Genomic DNA, 21,889 nt, shown 5'->3' with positions numbered 1-21,889 from the left:
GGGTTGTTCAAACTGTCCTCTTATAAAGTCCTTAAAATCTACAAGAATAACTTTATGTGTTTTCGCCATAAGCATTGCATAATTTGCTGAGATACCTGAAGCTTTTGAGGTTTCAAATGTCATTTAGAGATACTATAGGTATATTCCAGGTCAGCCAAACCATCTTGGAGTTCAGAACATCAGGAGTGCACTCGTAACATCAGCCATAGATCTGTTATTCTGAGTAATGTTGCATAATCAATCGCGGTTACTGGACCACCCTGCAGTCAACTATGTATTATTATGAACTTTTGGGACATTCAGGGTCGTCCAAACTGTCCTGAAGTTTAGCTCTTGACAATAACAGTAGTTATTCTCACAATGAACTGTAACATTACACATCCAACTGTAATCTGTAATCCCTCTGGCATTTCATAAGTCATTCCAATATAGTTTTAAGATATTCCAGATCAACCAAACTACCTACTTCAGAGACCACAGCTTCATGTTTACACTTGTGATAATAGCTTTTGCCACTACATTAAGTAGTGCTACATATAATGCACTTTATTTACCAAAGTAGTTCGTGGAACAATAAACGTTGTTATATATTTTTGGGATATTATGGGCCATCCTTACTTTTATGGAACTTAATTGATAAAAACAACCACTGTAACATTAGGTGATTTTTTTAGATAGTAACGTTACAGAACCAAATAGGATCCATGAACCTCACACTTTGGATGACCTAGGACATCCCGACTGATCTGATACTGTCTATTGAACTATTAGAAGACGTACTGGACATAATATCGAAGCTTTGTATAATAAAAGAAGTTACTGTAACACCCGTAGACTTTAGGGTCTAAACTTAAGAACAATTTGGACGACCTAGGATATTCCAACTGATCTAATACTGTCTTTTGAACTTTCGAAAGATTTACTGGACTTGATAGAATACAAATCGTAGCTTTTCTAATGAAAGAAGTTACTGTTACACCCGTAGACTTTAGGATCTAAGCGCAAGAACACTTTGGGTGACCTAGGATATCCCGACTGATCTGATACTGTCTTTTGAACTTTCTGAAGATTTAGTGGACATGATAGAATACAAACCGTAGCTTTGTATAAAGAAGGAAGTTACAATTACACCCGTAGACTTTAAGAACTAAACTCACGAACGATTTGGATAACCTAGGATATTCCGCCAATCCGGAGACGGCGGGTTCGATTCCCGTTCCAGTTGGGAAAATTTTCTCGACTCCCTGGGCATAGTGTATCATTGTACTTGCCTCACAATATACAAATTCATACAATGACAGGCAAAGAAAGCCTTTCAATTAATAACTGTGGAAGTGCTCAAAGAACGCTAAGTTGAAGCGAGGCAGGCCAAGTTCCAATGCGATCGTCGAGCCATAAAGAAGAAGAAGAAGGGTATCCCGACTGACCTGATAAATACTGTCTATTGAACTTTCAGAAGACTTATTGGACAAATCGTAGCTTGGTATAATGAAAGAAGTTATCGTTACACCTGTAGACTTTAGGATCTTATCTCAAGAAGAGTTTGGATGACCTAGGATACACAGAAAAAATATTTTGCATGATCTACCCCTTTTATGCTGTTCAGCAACAAAATCACAGAAATACGTAGAAAAAACTGTATAATAACGCTTGGAAAAAATCCGGCTTCAAAGGGTTACGTCAGCACCACTTCTTCTATCGACTTGTCGTATACCGCGAGGGTAATATCATCGCCAAAGCCAAACAGCTTTACGCCCTGTGGAAGTGTGAGCCTCAATACGTCATCAGACAGCCATGGACGATACTGCGGATTAAGAGGGTGCACTACAAACACTCATGCATTAGTTCATCCATTCATTCGTCGCCCCATATCTCAAAGCAATGCTTCAAAATTCCAGGGGGTGCCTGGCACCCCCGATAGTTTTACCCTGTTTCGCCTGTGCAGACAGCGCGTTCTGTATTACCGGGCCCAGGATAAACCACTGAGGTATCCCCTTGGCGATGCTGCAGCTCCTCTCTCCTTGCTCAGTTTCGTAGATTAGCACCTTATTCAAGGGACGAATGACCTTTGAGTTAAAGTGCCTCGACAACAACAAAAGTAGAAGAGCACCTTATTTTATAAGTAGCTCTTTAGTATCCGGCGTAGGCTATCCGGGACTCCTAGGTGTATGGCACACTCGATGGCGGCACAGCTGACGCTGTAGAATGCGTTCTGTGTCTAGCGTGACGACCGTGGAATAGCGGATTTCCTTTCGCTTCGACTCTTCCGGAAGCTGAACTGGTTATCCCAGAGCCCAGAGACGTCTGGTTTTTCGGTACACACCGTCAGCCTCGACTGAATTATCCACGTCAACAGTTTCCCGGCAGTGTCTAGTAGACAGATAGATCTGTATGCCAACGGGTTGCCAGTTTGAGCAGTAGAAACAGACAAACAGACGTAACTCTTGCGAAATTTCCATTGACCACGCTTTTAACGATCATTTTAAATCTTCATAGTTGTGGCTTTCACAACCAGAGGCGTGTGCGTAGTTTTGCGTTTAACGTTTCACACTAGCTTCCTCTGTTAACGATATTGCATATTGTAGAGTTTCGAGAAACATTTACACCAGTACATGGTAGTGTGAACTGGGCGATGGATTTTTCACGAAAATTGTTCTAGATGTTGCGTCTGTTTGTCTGTACAGCCTTTGTCCTTCCTACCTCTCCGAAAATTCGCCTGCATAGGCATTCTGAATATGTCGGCATCGGGGCTAGTCTCAATGGTCGTCTTAATTTAATAATGACGGTAACTATTGCAACGGCGGCCAGGGGGTATATGGAGGTTACAGGGGCGTTTTCGAGGTCCCAAGGGGTTTCAGCGAGGTACCAGGAGATCTCAGGGGGGTTTTCGGGGGTCTAAGGGGGTTTTCAAAAGCTTTGCAGAAAGTTTCAGAGGATTTTTGACGGGTTTTAGAGGCGTTACAGGTACGTTTTCGGGGGTTTGCGGGGGTCTCACGTGCGTCCATGGGGTCCAATGGGGTTTAAGGGGGATTTTGGAGGCATCTTAGGAAGTTTAGGCGGGATTCAAAGGCGTTACGGAGGAGTTTCCGGGGGTTTTGGAGCGTCTCAGTTGCGTCACATGGGATCCGAGGAGGTTTTAGGGGGATTTTTAGTGCATTTAAGGAAAATTCAAAGCATTTACGGCGGGATCCAGAGCCAATAAGCAGGTGTTTTTGGGGGTTAGAAGGGTCTCAGATGCGTTACGTATGGTCCGAGAGGGTTTTAGGGGGATTATGAAGACATTTCCGGAAGTTTCAGAGCACTTTTGGCGGGATTCAGAGGCGTTACGGTGGCGTTTTCGGGGGTTCCAGACACAATGGGGAAAAACCCATGAAAACCAGGAAAAAATCAATATCTTTTGTCGCAGTGGAGTGAAAATTACAAACAAAACCATTTCCGCTTGGAAAATGTCTGATAAATCGAATGGAACTAGTGTCGTTCACCGCACGAAACTGTATGTCGACCTACAGAGTGGATTTATCATCGGATTCTTGATTTTTCATACTAAAAGATGCGTTTTCCCAGTATATCTCATACAATATATTGAAATTATGAGTTAACTCTGTCATACAAATGCTTTAGAATGTACACAAGTAGTATTCGACATAAAAAATTGTATGTCGACTCAAGTTGGTTAGTTTGGCGAAAATGATCGATTTTCAAACAAAAATTCATAATTCTGTCGTAATTAACTAGGAAAACTAAATTATTTCCGCAAAGAAAATGTCTGGTAAATCGACTGAAACTATTGTCGTTCACCGGATGAAACTGTATGTCGACCTACAGAGACGATTTATGACCGGATTCTTGATTTTTTGTACTAAAAGATGCGTTTTGTCAGTATTTCTCATTCTATTTATGAATTAACTCTGGCATACAAATCCTTTAGAATGTACACAAGTAGTATTCGATATAAATATTTATTTATGTCGACTCAAGTATTATTTTGGCGAAAATGATCGAATTTCATACAAAAACTCATAATTCTGTCGTTGTTAACTAGGATATTATCAATTTACTCTGACATGCAATTCCTTTAGAATGTACACAGATAGTATTCGATATAAATATTTTTTATGTCGACTCAAATTGGTTATTTTGACGAAAATGATCGGTTTTCATATAAAAATTCATAATTCTGTCGTTGTTAACTAGGAATACTAAATCGTTTCCGCTAAAAAACTAGGGGTGGGTAATGTCTGAGACATAACCGCAATGTTGACGTAGGACAAAGGCGGGAATGAGGCTCCGACTTTTATATATTTAAATGTGCCCTTTCATTTCGCGCCCTTAATGCTAGAGCTAGGTAACTCGTTTTGGAAAGTGCGGATAAAAATGGCTGGTAAAACTCATCCTGGTATAAAACAAACTCTTTGTTGGTCTAAAATGTTGAATTAATATGTGTTTTCGGATTTTCAATTGACAAACTTGTGTTTATTGTGGTATACGTTCAGATATAAACAAATTTCTTGCGATTTCGCAAAACCAGTTACCTAGTTCTAGCATTAAGGGGACGATTTGAAGTCTTAAATCAGCTGATTTTTTCGGTTCATTGTTGTCCGACCTTCGTAAATAAATGCATAACGGACCTATCACATAAAAGGCCTATACAATGTATGCTGGCAAAATTCAAATCGGCGGAGTGATGTGTTGATTAAAGTTGTTATGTGATCCATTTCACTGAACGCATTCATAAGATGTTAATTAGTTTAACCTTCCGTGACTCGCGCGGCCATCACTTGAGGGTTGAGCATTATTTCATTTTGAAGATAAATGTTCAACCGTTGTTTGAAAAAATTTTCGTCGAAAGGATAAAATGATTATAATATAGAAAGGCGTTAAGCCATAGCTTCCCAAACATCATATTGCGATCGCAACAATCATTAAAATAACTAAAATTGCCGCTATGAAATGAACAGATAGCGCCACCGTAGCCATGTCTATTTGACACAACTCAATTGCTGTTAACGAAATTTTAGATAATTTTGATTGGAATTTCGTGAAATATTCTAGATTTGGCAATAATTTGAATAATTTTCACTGATCCTGAAAGAAACTTTTAAATAACAGAAGATTTCGGCAAGATAATTGAAAATTATCCACACTGAATGCTGGAAGCCATTGAAAACGGTCACCGCTTACTGCCGTGAATGAGATTCCTGGTTCTATCAGCTAAATAGCGTAGAGTCGTCGCAGGATAGGTGCGCAGCTGTGGAGGTGACATCCACTCCATTTGTTTGACTGAACCAATGAAAATGACGGAAGAAAACAGTGGTCACTGCTTTTATTCCCCAAGATTAGCAGATTAGGCTCCTCCCATTTGGCTGGCTTTCCAGGTTATTTCATTTGCATGACCCTCCCCGAATGCTCCAGACGCATCCATCAACTAATCAACCGAGAAATGATAAAATGGCCATTGAACGGATAGAGTAACCAAAATATTGGATAATTTCGATCAGTTTAATTCCAAAAATGTTTAAACCTAATTTTAGTCCGGATAGAATAATGCGTTGTTAAATTCTGGGTGGAACCATTAGGCCATTAGTGACCGGCTACATCATTATTGCTGGGCCACCAAGTATTCAATCTTTCACTTTTTAGTTGCACCACACTTTTCTCGTTCAATGGAATTAAATTAGCTGATTCACAAACTCTTAAGAAATAAATTACAGTGGTCCTGAACAAGCCCGTTTGATTAATTGACGATTTTAGAAACGAAATGGCATGAATTCACCATGTCACGCAATGCGTGTTGGTTTTCTCCGTGCTGAATGATAAACGCCACCGAAAACTGGACCGCCGCTTGCTGCCGTGGATTAGAATAATGACCAGTTTCACTATTGCTGGCAACGATGCTCTGTCTTTTGCTTTTTGGTTGTACTACATCTCGATCGATGTAGGAAATTATCCAATTAACTCTTGAGGAATCATTTTCGATGGTCCTGAAAAGGACCGGTTTGAATAATGGACGATTTTGATGCATTCACCATGCCATGCAATGCGTGTTTTCTCTGCGGCGTGCGGAGAATGCTGGACGCCGTCGAAAATTTGCCCACTGCTCCGCTGCCACGGATGCGATTCCAGGCGCCTTCATCAGCACGATAGCCGAGAGTAGTCGCTGGATTGTTGTGCTGCTGCCTTGCTGGAGGTGACATCCACCTCCAACCTTCTTGACTGATCCAACGAAAATGACGAAAGAAAACAGAGAACACTGCTTTTATACCCCTAGATTAGCAGATGAAGCTCCTCCCATTTGGCTGGCTTTGCAGTTTATTCCGTTTGCATGCCCCGCCTACATGCACCCAGACGCTTCAAACGATTAATCAACCCAGAAACGAGTAAATTTTCATCGAAAAGAGCACCAAGCATTCATTCTTTCACTTTTTGGTTGCATCACGGTTTTCCTGACCGATGGAATGAAACCTGTTTAAGGAATCTGGACGATTTAACAAAGAAAACTACATTAATTCACCATTTCACGCAATGTGTGTTGGATTTCTCCGCTCTGAATGCTGGATACCGTCGAAAATTGCCCCATCGCTTGCTACCGTGGATAAGATTTAGTAACCGGCTTCACTGTTGCTTAGGCACGAGTATTCAATCTGTACTATTTGGTTCCACTACATCTTTACTATTTGGTTTCTCGATCGATTGATGAAAATTATCCGCTCATGAGTTATCATTTTCGGTGGTCCTGATAAGGATCGTTTGGTTATGAATTCACCATGCCAAGCAATGCGTGTTGGTTTTCTCCGCGCTTAATGCTGGGCCACCGAAAACTGACCTGCTGCTTACTGCCGTGGATAAAATTAGTAGTCGATTTCACTCTTGCTGACAAACGGAGCTGTCTTCCACTTTTCGGTTACAACACTGTTCTCGATCGATGGAGGTATAATTATTCTTAACTCTTTTGGAAAGACTTTCTGTGGTCCTGAAAAGGACCGTTGGAATAATGGACAATTTTGATGAATTCACCATGCCACGCAATGCGTGTTGGTTTTCTTCGCGCTCAATGCTAGGTGCCTCCGAAAACTAGTCTGCCGCTTGCTGCTGTGCTCAGTGGATGAGATTCCTGGTACTAACAGCCGAGATTTGACGCAGTTGATGTGCAGCTGCCAGCTGTGGAAGTGACATCCACCTCCATCCTCCTTGATTGATCCAACGAAACTGACGAAAGAAATTTTTATTCAAATATTCTTTATTCATCTTCTTGTTAGTACAAACATAGTATAAACATTGCAAGTGGTTCAACCTTAACAGTTTTTCATCTTTGTTACATTTTGGCTTTTCTTCTTCGTTTTTAGCATTTCAGCAAATTTACATTTTAAACTTTTCGTTTCGTTTAGCAAAAAAATCAAATCATTACCTTATCCTAAAACTTACAACTACTTATCTCTACTTCATCCAAATACAACTTGTTATTCTAGGTGTATATGTTCCTGATTGTTTCAGATTCTGAGGCAACTGCTCTGGCTTGGATCTTGGCTGCTTGAAAATTTGTTCTTTCTACGATAGTTTCTATGTTAGCTAGCCGATGGAGCTCTGTTGTTCGGGTACGAGGTGGACTATTAAGGATCATCCTTAAAAACTTGTTCTGGACTACTTGCAGTTTTTGCAGATGGGTCTTTGCACACCCCCGCCAGACAGGAGCAGCGTACTCGATCATCGGGGACACTATCATCTTGTAGACCGCTAGTTTGTTCACTGTTGAGGCTTTGGATCTCCTGTTGATTATCGGGTAGAGCCTTTTGAGCAGTATTGTGCTTTTTTCCACTCTATCGTCAATGTGCCGGCGGAACAGGAGTTTGCTATCTAGGAACAGGAGTTTGCTATCTGACGAAAGAAAACAGAGGGCAAAGCTTTTATACCCCTAGATTAGCAGATGAAGCTCCTCCCATTTGGCTGGCTCTCCAGTTTATTTCGTTTGCATGCCCCGCCTGCACGCACTCAGACGCACCAAACGATTAATCAACCCAGAAATGAGTAAATTTTCTTTGAACGGATAAAGTTACCGAAATATTAATTCGAAAAATGTTAGAATTAAACAATGTTTCACTCAAAATGGTCTTAATAGGAAAATGCGTTGCTAAATTCCAGGTGGAATCATTAGTGACCGGCTTCGTAACTGTTGCTGAGCCATGAAGCATTCAATCTTTCACTTTTTGGTTGCACCACACTTTTCTCGATCGATGGAGGAAAATTATCCGAATCATAACTCTTATGGAAATAGTTTCGAAAATCCTGAAAAGGACCGGGACGTATGATGGGCAAATAATTTGCATTATTTCACTCCGCCACGCAATGCTTGTGGGATTTATCTGCGCTGAATGCTAGACGCCGTCGCGAATAGGCCCGCCGCTTGCTGCCGTAGCTGAGATTTATGACCGGCTTCACCGTAGCTGAACAACCACCAAGCATTCAATTTATCACTATTTGCTTTCACTTTCACTGGAGGAAATTTATCTAATTAACTCTCTAGGAATCATTTTCGATGGTCCTGAAAAGAACCGTTTGAATAATGGACGATTTTAGGAAGGAAATGAAATGAATTCACCATGCCACGCACGGTATTCTCCGCGCTGAATGCTGGATGCCGTCGAAAACTGGCCCGCCGCTTGTTGCCCTGGATGCGATTCCTGGTGCTATCGATAGTCGAGCGTCGTCGCTGGGTTGATGTGTCGCTGCTCAGCTGGAGGTGACATTTACCTTTGTTGGTTGTTCCAACGAAATCAACGAACTGCGAACTGCTCTCTCCTCGACGGTGGTCGAAATGGAACTGACAATCGGCTCTCGCATGATCGCATTCCTTCCTGCGTCGTAGCTCCACCGCACGATGTGCACCAATCAGAGAGCGTTGGTAGACTGAACGAGAAAATTTGTCCGCTACCCATATTTATAGATTTCAGCGATTTCAATGTCTGACTTTAAAACAACTTTTCAACTATTTATCAATGATTTTTAGGTTCACCGAATATTACAAATTGAACGCGGGAGTTTCATCTCTCGGATAACAGATTTGTTTATCATTTCGTTCAGTGGCAAAGATACAGTGAGCGTTTAAAATCTTTCACTCAAACGTAACGCTCTTGGGTTCATAAATTTTGAAATGACACCGGGTATAGAAAACAGAGACGTAGTCCTACGTCAAAAAAGTTGGAGGGGTTGTATACTAGACACGACCGCAAGTCTGACGTTGAATAACGTCCGTTTATGCATTAGTTTCGATTATTGAATGCTGTATTAACTTTGATAAAGACTGTGATGTGAAATTTTGATTTGTTTTAGTTTGATTGTAGACGGCAATTGACAGTGGAGTTTATTATTTATCATTATTTTCGATCCGATTCATTCCTTATGAACTTTGCCGTTCAATTTGAATAGGTCGTAAATTTTCTGGGATTCCTATACAGATACGACCTATTCAAATCAAACGTCAGAACTATTTAAACCTGTGTACTAACTTAGCACTAGGTTTTCTTGGTTCACCATTTATGAGCAGCCCAGGTACTGGTAGTCGTAACTAGTTTCTCTTTCATTAAACTATGTTGTTGCTCTCGAAATACAGTGAGTCAATTTGCAGAATAATTTCAGCGGGCCAACTTTAGTTTGCTAGACCTTTGGATTTCTTTGGAGGATAACAGGTAATTATTTTACGAAGAAAATTGATGCAGATTTCAAATCCTCACGCACAATTTCTCTGCTTTTGCAGGTTTATATAGCGCATTTAGTTCACCACTGGACTATCGCACTAGTTTTCACGAGTGCGAAAACGCTAATAAAAGTGCGCGATTGCATCAAATCAACTCGGTGTCTTCAGAGCACTTGTTCACCATAGATTGAAGAAACAGTGCGCCGAAGACATCAATCTGATTTGATGCAATCGCGCACTTTTATTTACGTTTTCGCACTTATGAAGTCGCAGTTTGCAGTCCAGTCGTGAACTAAATGCGGTATATATAGAAATTTAGAATGGACGCGACAAGACTTGTTCCGCGTAGTAGTTGGTTTTAAAATGTTTCCATAAACGAATTTTTCAAAACCATTTAAAAATCTTTACCTATAACAGAATTGTCTTGGTAACCGTTCATTTTATAAGAATTTAAACAGATGCAATCCAACAGATCATTCAAAAATGCAAATCATTAAGCTTTTGCTAATTGGTGGACTGGAAGTACCAATATGTAATTATATAACTAAGAATTTCTAGATATCATACAATTCTCTTCTAGATTGTGTGACAAAAATGGGTATAGAAATGTTTAATTTTTGCGAATACAATACACATTGAAATTTGGCTGGGAAATATAGAAGGTGCTATAACAATCTAATATATTTCCTTGCAAGGTTTATGCTAGTTTAAGTCGGTTTTGACATATTTGTGACCCGACGCGTCGTCTAAGAAAAATATTCGATTCACTCTTGTGAGGAACATTTTTGAAGCCCTTAGAAAGGCTGTTTCATTTTATTTGTTGAACAATAATCGTTCAATTGTTGCATGAGGTGCCAACCAAATCCAGAACGGCATCGGTGGCGTTGATTCCGATGGGGGTTTTGCGATGGCGATGCTGCGCAAACTCGGGGCAAAAGCAAGCCCTCGTTGTTGCCGCGCACCAGTTTGAACCGGCTGATTGCTCCACTGGCGCCGCGTACAACGACATGAAGGAGAGCGTAACAGCCGACAACCACCGCGCTCGGATTGCCAAAGCATACTGATGGAAAACGCAAACGGAGAATCTGGCTAGCTCTCCGATCCCCTCGACGGGTCAAGAAAGAATGATGGAAGATGAGAAGAAGCAGTTTGCTTTTATACTGCACAATGGCCTGGCTTCCCCTCTCGAACGTGATTGGTTAAATGTGAGGGGAGTAAAATTCAACGATGCCATACAAATTTATCTGCAATAATTTATTATAGCGAAGCATTAACATATGCTAAAATGATTATTATTAGCCATTTCCAAATCAGTATGTAGGCTTAGGATTAACCAATATTATAATGTTTAGTAAAGATTGACAGTATATAGTACAAAAGTCATGTATTTTCGACCAAAATTTCTAAAGATTACAGATATTTGAAATTCTAAAATTCTTATTGATATTAGGCAACGCTGGTTAACATTTTCATTTTTCAGCAAACCTGCCATTTTTCAAAGTTGAAGAAATTTTAAGCAGATTTATTATGCACGCATAAGTTTATACTTTCGTCACCGTATCCTTAGAATAGATTCGACATCAAGCGGTTAAAATATTCCCAGTTGTTGCAATGCCCATTCGCTACCGCACTGGGAAAATTCGAATGAGCCACCGCCGCTGCTGCTAGGTTGCTGGCGGTGCTTATACTGCGCTCGGCGGTGCTCTCGAAGTAGATTTCAAGATGTTTGCACTTGCGTTTCTTCAACTTCTAGAGGAATTCGAATCAACTCTTACGTGGAATTTAAAATTGTTGCCCTAATAAGGGCTGTTTAATTTTGATTTCACAAAACCAAACCGCGTTGCTGCCGTGTCGTCAGCGCCCATCCGCTTGCGAACTGGGGAAATGATAAATTATTCCACCACCGCCGCTGCGGCTCGGTTGTCGTCGGTGCGTCCGTCCGTCTACCGCGGTCGACAGCGTGAGAATGTGCTGTGAGAAGAGAATGCTGAGCGAAAATGCAAACCTGCAAACTCCGCTCGAGCTGCCGCGCGCGAAGACGCACCGCACCGACCACCGCGCTCGGCTTGCCAAAGAACACTAAATGAAAACGCAAACGGAGCAAACTGCACAGCTCTCTGCCGATGCGTTCCCCTCGAGGTGTTGATGAAGAATGAAGGAAGAGGGGAAGAAGAAATAGCTTTTATACTGCCAGGCGCTCGACGGAAAAGTCCAAAACTGCGCTCGAACGTGATTGGCTGGATAAAACATGGGTTCACTTTTCCTAAATTTTCAATAGTTCGCTGTTGAAAATCAATAGTTGTCATTAATTGACATAATTGCTGGAAATATTTGCGTCTGATTGGTGCTAAAATTTTTAAAATTCGTTCATAAATGACTGAGTTATTAGCGTTCAAAAGCTGACCACTTTTCGTGACGCGGCCGATTTTTGGTTTTTCTGAAGTTACACCCCTATATGTTGCCGAAGGACGTTATTCAACGTCAAAAAAAAATTTATTGAGCACATATTTTGTGAATAACTTTTAGCGTTAAGCCATGTGCTCCCGTGACAGCCTATGACACCCTTTACGCGACAGCCGGCTTGGTTAGCCGAAGATTGTCATCGCCATGCGGCCAACAATACTCACGACGTTTCCCACTCGGCTCGATACGACTCGAGTATGCAACTGTCAGGCAAGCAGCCGAAGCAGCGGCTGTTTCAATACATCTTTCGCTCATGCGTGTGTGTGCTGTTGGCGATACATTTCTCACTGATGGTGTTGCACACGGGTAACGAGAGATGGTCTGCACACATAAGAGAGTGTCGATTCAGCCTTGCGCGGGCTGTTGCGAGAAGGATGTACATTTGGAAAGCCTGCTCTAAACGCCCCTGAAATCTCCGTAATCCCATTGAAACGCCCTTAAAATCATCATAATCAATTTGAAATTCCTCTGAAACCCCTTTGGACGACTTTAATATACTCCATAGGGGGTAACGCACCTGAAAACCCCTTGAAGCGCCTTTGAAATGCTATCAAACGCCTCTAAAACCTTTAGGAACGCCCTTAAAATGTTCCTGGAATACCCGGAAAAACTCTCTGAAATGACTCTGACATACCTCAAAACCCTACTCAAACCCCTCGCAACGCCTTTTAAAGGCTCCTGAGGTCCCTTAATGCTATTCAAATGCCCCTGAATTTCCCGTAATTTCATTCCCCTTTAAACCTAGACATCCCCTTGAAACGCCTCTGAAGCCCCTTAGAACCCCATTTTTAGGCCCACCTCAAATGCTCAGAAACAAGACCTGTTCTCGCGAACTAGATTATCTTATTGAAGCCCAAAAATAACATATGCATACATTTCCCTTTTTCTATGCCTTTTTTATTCTATGCATTCCAACCATGTGCATAGGAAGAGATTCCAGTGTACCTTGCAGCATTGGCGAGAATGTTGCAACACCGTACGAGGGCGAATGTTACAGTTATAGACAGGCGCGGAGCAGGCAGAACTTTTCCTCCAGAAGACTGAAGCAGAAAGAACGAGATCGATGTACCGCCCTAAGACACAAGGACTACGAGAAGCTGAACCGCTCGCGCAGAGGCTTCAAGCCACAAGCCGACATGTGCCGAGACAATCACGGGAATCTTCTCAGGAGCGAGCGTGAGGTGGTCGACAGGTGGCGGCAGCATTACGATGGGGACCTCAATGGCAACGTTGCAAGCACCAAAAGTGGCGTGGTAACAGATCTAGGAGTACGTGCGCTGGACGAAAAATTTCAAGCCCTTAACCTCCAAGAGATTGAGGAAGAGGTTGGCCCGTTGAAAAACAACAAAGCCGCAAATCGGCGTATGATACAATCGATCGAGAATAGCTATGATAGATTATGCACAAATACGGATGAACTGATACGATTCATCAAGGCAACGATGGATCGAGTGATCTGCATAGTTCAATTTAGGCTCACTGGAAAGATAAATTCAGAGACGCATTGCAGCATTCAATCGAGCTTACTTTGGACTCCGCAGAACTATGGATACTAAGAGCCCTACGTGCAGAGGACCAACGCACCCTTGGAGTTTTCGAACGGAAGAAGGTGTTGCGTACCATCTACGGCGGAGTGCAGATGGAAGACGGGACTTGGAGAAGGCAAATGAACCATGAACTGCATCAGCAAATCGGGAGGCTACGCGCTTGCGTGATGGCTTCACTTATCTCAACTTCTTTTTTCTCCACCGTAATCCAAGCTATCTGCTTCCTTTGACCCGGTTGGCGCCTAGTTCTCTTGGAGTTGGCCTCCTGGGACATGCTTCTCTGCTTCTTGCGCGTTTTACAACCGGCGTTGCTGTCTGGTTTCTCGCGATAGCCGTCTCCTTCTTCTTTGACGGCCCTCTCTCTTCTATCGGACGCTTTTTATCCCCTGGGGGCCGTGGCTTTTCGGCAGGTTTCGGCCATGCAGATTGAACTGGTTAGCGGTTTGATATCTCCCCTATAGCTCCAGCGAGTTGTACGGTTTCGTGCGCCATCGTCGCGTTCCCAGTAAAGAAGAACCTGACCGTTTGGGTGGACCACTCTTCTTTGCGCGCGTCGGCCGCATTTTGTTCTTCGACCAGAAGGTCATACTCCTTCATAGCCAAGGCCACCGACTTGCGAGGCTTCAACAGACCTTGCTTGAGGTCTTTACTAATGTTACTCCGACCGCTCGTGTAACCGATCAGCTCGTTGAGCTGCTCAGCACTCCTAGCTGGGCTGGGGCACTTTGGTAGCGGCGCAATGCCGCTTGTACAGAGTTCGCTTAGGAAAGAATCCTAGGCTCTTAGCTGCACTGCAAATGGTTTGAATGCACGATCAAACAATGAACCTCTGCATTGCCAATCCATTTACTCTTACCAACAGCGCTATCGCGGTGCCGCGGTTCTAAGTGTGTGCTTCGTCACCATTACCAGCCCTGTGCGATTGACGACGACGTCGACGACTTGGTCGACACAGAGTGGCTTACCCATTGACTGGATGGAGAGTAGGAAGTGTAGTAAATAGCGCCAGGTAAATAGATCACTGATGAAAACTAGGTCACGGGAGCAAACCTAAACTGCTGACCTACTGACCCACTAACAAAATGTAAATAAAGCGACTGAGACGACGTCGGATTTGACAGTAAGTAAATAAGCGAAAACACTCTGAAGAATAAACACCTAAAATTACACGCAGCCTGAGCGTCGGTAAAGTAGTTTCAAGACATGGTTAGAATCAGGGCTTGACTACAAGAAAATTCCATACACGGAGAAAAGGAACGAAACGCATTAAAAAAAAAAACGAAACGCAAAGTTGAAACGTGAGGAAACGATCGTGGAACGCAAAGAGCGATTGTGGAAGCTAAGCGGAAATGAAAAACGCGAACAACCGAACAAGAACGGAGTGTTCGATCATTCAGTGTTCGAATTTTGGTGAGAACGGAGGTGTCCGAAGTTTTAAGGAAGATTTTCAGTTTTTCGGGTACAGGCGTGTTCAGTGGTGTGAAAAAAATGTTAAATTACGATTGGGAATACGACATGGCGCAATCGGTGGGTAAGTATCCTACGAGAAAAAGTGAATATGAATTATAAGGTTATGGATAGTGAAAAATTTGTTCAGAAATTTTCGTTATTCCATGCGTAGGCGCATGCGGAGGAAACATGTGAAATGATTTTTTCGAAAAAGTTCATCCATTGAAAAAAACATGAGTGTACTGGAATCACTTTTTTGGAAAATTCTCAGGTGGAAAACATGAGGGGGGTTTAGAATTCAACGATTTCGTAATTTCCATGCGAAAAAAAGGGTGGAATGTAAAATCGTAATTCCTATGTGGGAAAACATGGGTGGATTTGACTATTATAGTAAATTCGTGATTCCCATGGCAAAAAAACCATGGGTGGATTAAAAATGCTACGATTTCGTAATTCCCATGTGGAAGAAAACATGGGTGGAATAGAAAATCGGAAATTGTAATTCCCGTGTGGAAAAACATTGATGAACTTCGCAATTTGTAAAATTCGTAATTCCCATGCGGAAAGAAAACATGGGTGGAATAAAATGCAATGATTTCGTAATTCCCATGTAGAAGACAACATGGGTGGAATGGAAAATCGGAAATTGTAATTCCCGTGTGGAAAATAATTGGTAAACTTCACAATTTTGTAAAATTCGTAATTCCCATGTGGAAAAAACATGGGTGGAATAAAATGCAATTATTTCATAATTCCCATGTAGAAGACAACATGGGTGGAATAGAAAATCAGAAGAAAAATTTATTGGTAAAAAAAAGAGATGAAGAAGACATTAATAATAATGAAACCTGAAAATATTCAAGCATTGCTGAATGAGATGCTTAAGATAGTCGATAACTGACCTAATTGAGGGTCTTTTATTATTACGATTTCAGACAATCTGCAGCCGAAAAAGAAGAAGAAGACAAAGGCTAAGCTTCAGGAAATGGCTCGAAAGTTGGCGGCAGAGAAGGCTAAGTCAGCGGCGCTTGCGAAAAGGCTAAAGAGAAGCAAGAAGAAGAATCAAGATTTGGTAGCAACGAGGAACCGACAGTTGGCAACAGATGGGTGGTCCACAGCTGGTGCTGGCTCATTCCAGGTCGAAGACGAAAGCGATTCCGCCAGTACGATCAACGCAACTGAAGCAGATGGTGTGCAGGCTATCTCGAAGAATGCGGAAGAGAATCAGTTGGCAGCTGAAGAGGGTTCGTCAAGTACTGGTGGCACATTACATCTAGAAGGCGGAAACGAGTTCTCCAGTACGCGCAATGGGACCGATGCAGACAGAATGCGGATGAACTGGAGAAATATGACAGATAACAGTCGCGAGGGATCCAGATTCTTGTCGTCTATGAACCAGCTCTCGGTTGCATCCATTAACGTACCGGAATGCAAACCAGCTGACGATGGGGACATTCATAGACAGACATATGAGCTCTGGAAGGACCTCTTGATCGATTCGATGAATTTGGCCGGAATCGATGACGAACATACGATGTTCACGGTGTTCAAAGTAAAGGCAGGAATCAAACTGCTGGAAATATTTCGGAACACCAAGTCCCAGCAGGACGATCCGGATGTTATCACAAGGCCGTTCTCTAACGCCATGCAAAGACTCAAGTCTTACTTCGGATCAGGGTCCGACATCATGCTAATGCGTAGGAAGCTAGCACTGATGTCCCAGAAAGTGGATGAAACCGACTTGGCGTATATTACAAGAGTCGGATCAATGGCTCGTTTGTGCGGCTACGATGAAGGAAAGGAGTTTGAAGAAATCGTTGCGACCGTTGCAGAACACGCGCGTCACAAGGAGGTTCGTATGACGGCTTTGAAGATGCTCAGCAAAAGGGGTTCCTTCACCGATCTCGTTGATAAGGTGCGGGAAATCGAGTCCATAAGATTGAACGAAGAATATGTTTTGCGAAAGCGGGGACGGACAGATCAAGCGTCGGTGGCGGCGGTCAGCATCCCTTTTCACCGTCAGTCAGGATTCCAGGATCGATATGCTCCTGTTCAAACACAAGCAGCTACCCGGAACGTTTCAAACCGTCGTCAGCAAAGGTTCATGGATCGTTATCAAACAAGGCCTCATCCGTATCAACGGGGAATGCAAAAGCCACGAGAAGGTTGGCGGGCACCACGCGGTGTGCCGTACAGATCAGGCGAAGCGATGCCAAAATGCTGGAGATGTGAAAGTTTTTCTCATTCGGCGGATGATTGCGGCGCCAAGGATAAAGTGTGCAACTTCTGCGGCAAGCTTGGCCATATTCGTCGTGCTTGTCAGGTTCGTTCCATGAAAACCGAATCACAGCGTTCAGTAAAGAGTCGTGATGAGTCACCGAAAGGGGTAGCAGCGGTGGAGAAGTTCGAAGACGTACCTGTGGATGATGAAAAAGTGAGTGAATTGGATGAAAGTTAAATGAGAATGATGACAATTTCACTCATCTGGTCCTTATTAGTTAACAATCATTAACTGGACCTGTTTTTCCTTAACATTTGTTTTAGTATATTTATATTACTTTAAAAAAAAATGAATTCGTTTGAAGTAACATGAGATTGTTAAATCTACTCAACTAAGTATGTAATACATTGAATTCACTTGCTTAATGCAAATTATACTACTTAACTCGCACTGACAATGTGATATGAAAAAAAAATAAAAAAAAAAAATAATAATAGTAAAAGAACTAATGATTTATTGTTTTAATGCTAAACAATTGAGAGAAAAATATGATGAGTGAAATGCCATCAATGCATGTTCTATGAGATATCATAATGAGTATTATTGATAGGTTGAGCGATCGAATCTCAACGAAGGGCGAACAACTCCAGCCATACACGTGGAAATTAAACTCGATGAGACGTCTCGGCCCGTATCGACCAGTGAGAATGAGACCAGGGAAAAGACATACCACACGCCTGATTATGAGCAAACAGGACTAATACTGCACACGGGTGCGGAATTGGTACGACGGGTAAGTGTCGCAAAGAGAATATATGAACATCAATCTAACTTACTATACTATAACTAGATTCGGTCGACTCCAAGCGATTACGACGAAGGGTACATAAACGCCAAGGTAGCAGGTATGCTCTGTATCTTCCTAATCGATTCGGGGGCGCAGGTGAACACCTTCACTGAGAAAATGTTTGAAAAGTTACTTGCCAACCCTGAATTCAGTAGGGAAGTATTCAACATCCGAAACGCCGGTGACCGTCCGTTGAAGGCATATGCGACGGAGAAGAGCATTGACGTCCTGGCCACATTCGAGGCATATCTTCATATTACGGACAACAGACCGACGTTATTGGAAAAGTTCTACGTCGTGAAAGAGAACCGGGCGCTTCTTGGTAGACCCACTTCTTCAAGGTACAACGTGCTAATGCTGGGACTTAAAGTACCGGTACAAACGGAAGAGGACAATACGAATAGGCTGTTCATGGACACTGGAGACATCGCATCGATTCAAGCTGATCAGGTCTTTCCAAAATTCAACATTCCACCTGTGAAAATCTACTACGATACGACCAAACCACCGTGCAGGAACATTTTTTCGAACATTCCCTTGGCGGTCAAACCATTGGTCGAGAAGAGATTAGAGGGACTAGTCTCGGCGAACATTATAGAACCTGTCATCGAAGGTATGGACACATCGTTCTGCTCCTCAATGTTGGTTGTCCCGAAAGGGAAAGATGACATTCGCTTAGTCATAGACCTCCGAGGACCGAACCAGTACATACATCGTACGCCGTTCGCAATGCCTACCATGGAGAAGATCCTTGCGGAGCTAAATGGTGCGCAGTGGTTTTCAAGGATTGATTTGGCGAACGCCTTTTTTCATATGGAGTTGGACGAGGACTCGCGACACCTCACCAATTTCTTTACGGAATTTGGCATGTTCCGTTGCGTAAGATTACCGTTTGGCCTTTGCAATGCGCCCGACCTTTTTCAGGAGGCCATGCAAAGGAAAATCTTAGCTGGATGCAAGGGGTGCAAGAATTACCTGGATGACGTACTAGTCTTCGGGTTGACGAAAGCAGAACATGATGAAAACCTCGCCGCGGTGCGTGCATGCCTCGCAAATCACAACGTAAAGCTGAATGAGGACAAATGCACTTTTGGTAGCCAGTGTGTGACATTCCTCGGGTTCACTCTTACTCCAGAAGGATGGATGATTGAAGAAGAAAAGATCGAGGCCATCAAAAATTTCCGTAAGCCTACCTCATGCGCGGAAGTGAAGAGTTTCTTGGGGTTGATCACCTTTGTGGACAAGTTCATTCCCCATCGCGCCACCAAGTCGGAATATCTTCGGTCGCTTGGATCGTCCGACGTATTTTACTGGACCGACAATGAAGAGAAGGAGTTCAACTATTTTAGGGAAGAAGCTCTGAATACAATCAAACGATTGGGGTTCTACAGTCTCAACGATCGAACTGAATTGTTCGTTGACGCATCCCCGGTGGGACTAGGAGCGATTCTGGCACAGTACAACGCAGAAGGAATCCCGAGAATAGTGGCATGTGCATCAAAATCTCTGAGTCCAACTGAGCAGAGATACCCACAGACTCAGAAGGAAGCCCTGGCTGTTGTATGGGGCGTGGAAAAATTTTCGTTTTATTTACTGGGTCGCAGCTTCATCATTCGGACGGATGCGGAGGCGAATCAATACATTTTCAACTCCAACCATAGACTGGGAAAAAGAGCGGTGTCTCGAGCGGAAAGCTGGGCCCTGAGGCTTCAACCGTATGACTTTACCATCGAGAGGGTTCCCGGTTACCAAAACGTGGCGGACGCACTGTCGAGGTTGATACCGGCATCACAACAAGATAGGCCATTCGATGATGACGAGGACAATCATTACCTATATGCGCTGGATCCCAGTTGTATGCAGTTGACTTGGAGTGAGATTGAAGTGGCTTCGGACGAAGACAAGGAGTTAGAGAAGGTACGGGAAGCGATTTCATCTAGGGTCTGGATAGCAGAACTCCGTGGGTACGAAGCACAAAAGAAAAACCTACATGCCCTTGGCTCCCTCGTATTCAAAGACGACAAAACTGTTCTTCCGGCTTTACTACGAAAGAAGGCTTTGCAGTTGGCACATGAAGGACACGTCGGCGAAGTTGCGACTAAGCGTATAATGCGGCAATTCTTCTGGTGGCCGCGAATGTCTACGGACGTGTCACGATTCATGAAAAACTGCGAAACGTGTACTTTACTATCCAAGAGGAATCCACCAGTACCACTCAGCAGCCGATCGCTACCGGAAGGTCCTTGGGAAATTTTACAAATCGATTTTCTCTCGGTCCCAAATTTTGGTTCTGGTGAGTTACTTGTGGTAATCGATACCTATTCTCGCTTTCTGAGTGTTGTAGAGATGAAGGGCTTGGATGCCGAGAGTACTAACCTGGCCCTGTGCGAGGTGTTCCAAATGTGGGGGTTCCCGGTTGTCATCCAGAGCGACAATGGACCACCATTTCAGAGCGCAGCGTTTACGCAGTTTTGGCGTGATAAGGGTATCGACATCCGAAAAGCAATCCCGTTAAGTCCGCAGTCAAATGGATCAGTTGAGCGGCAAAATCAAGGAATAATTAAGGCACTGGCTGCATCAAAACTTGAGAACCGGAATTGGCGGCTGGCTCTGCGTGAATATGTACACCGTCACAATACGTTGGTCCCACATTCCCGCTTGGGCGTGACCCCGTTTGAAATGATGGTCGGCTGGAAATATCGGGGAACATTTCCTAGTTTGTGGTCCGGCCAAGAAACTAACTGTCGGGACCAACAAGACCTGGCCGAGAAGGATGCAGAAGCAAAACTTGCTAGCAAGAAATACGCCGATTCAAATCGAGGAGCCAAGGAGTCCGATATTGGCGTAGGTGATACCGTACTGTTGGCCCAGACGAAGAAAAGCAAGGTAGATCCGACTTTTTCGTATGAACGGTACACTGTGATTGCGCGAGAAGGGGCTAAAGTTGTCGTCATGAGCAAATCCGGATTACAGTACAGCCGCAACGTACGGGAAGTCAAACGAGCTCCTGAGACGGAACATGACAACACATCTACCGTTTCTCCCCCTGTCGGAACTAGCGATGAAGGTGAAACTGAATCAGCAGTCGGGGAAGGCCAAGCCATTCTACCAGGGGAGACGTCACATCAACCAGAACCGGAATCCGCAAACGACGTTCCAGAAGCGGCCTCTTCCAGGAATCTTCGTGAACGATCAGCAATCAGACGTCCAACGCGATTCGATGATGGCTATGTTTATCGGGTGTTCTTCTAACGATTCCCTAATAAATACATGGAAAAGAAAAAGAATGATTGAAATTTGATAACGAAATTGAAATTTGTGTTAATTGATTGATGTTTAATAAACCAAAACTCTTGATGCTTTAAAAATGAGGCGGTTACTTTGTTTTCACTTACTTGACACTTGAAACCTTCACTACTGCCGACTTTTTCGGATGGGCTGCAACTCTTTCGTTTTTTTTTGCCAGTGAAAGAGTAGAGGTAAGATGAGATGTAGTAAATAGCGCCAGGTAAATAGATCACTGATGAAAACTAGGTCACGGGAGCAAACCTAAACTGCTGACCTACTGACCCACTAACAAAATGTAAATAAAGCGACTGAGACGACGTCGGATTTGACAGTAAGTAAATAAGCGAAAACACTCTGAAGAATAAACACCTAAAATTACACGCAGC

General features: G+C 43.1%; 1 protein-coding gene and 1 long non-coding RNA gene across 2 annotated transcripts in view; one reads left to right on the top strand and one right to left on the bottom strand.

The window, feature by feature from the left end:
• LOC134290253 (uncharacterized) overlaps positions 1-21,889 on the bottom strand; it is a 145,406-nt gene that overhangs the window by 79,066 nt on the left and 44,451 nt on the right. The window lies entirely within an intron of this gene.
• On the top strand, positions 14,742-17,676 carry LOC134291938 (uncharacterized). Its single transcript, XM_062860406.1, has 2 exons — positions 14,742-15,229; positions 16,083-17,676. Exons 1-2 carry the CDS (start codon positions 15,187-15,189, stop codon positions 17,603-17,605), a joined length of 1,566 nt encoding a protein of 521 aa, XP_062716390.1. The 5' UTR covers positions 14,742-15,186; the 3' UTR covers positions 17,606-17,676.

The sequence above is a fragment of the Aedes albopictus genome, chromosome 3, assembly GCF_035046485.1.
Source record: "Aedes albopictus strain Foshan chromosome 3, AalbF5, whole genome shotgun sequence".
Taxonomy (NCBI): domain Eukaryota; kingdom Metazoa; phylum Arthropoda; class Insecta; order Diptera; family Culicidae; genus Aedes; species Aedes albopictus.
The sequence above is the reverse complement of the archived record's forward strand: the minus strand, read 5'-3'. Positions and strand labels throughout refer to the sequence as shown.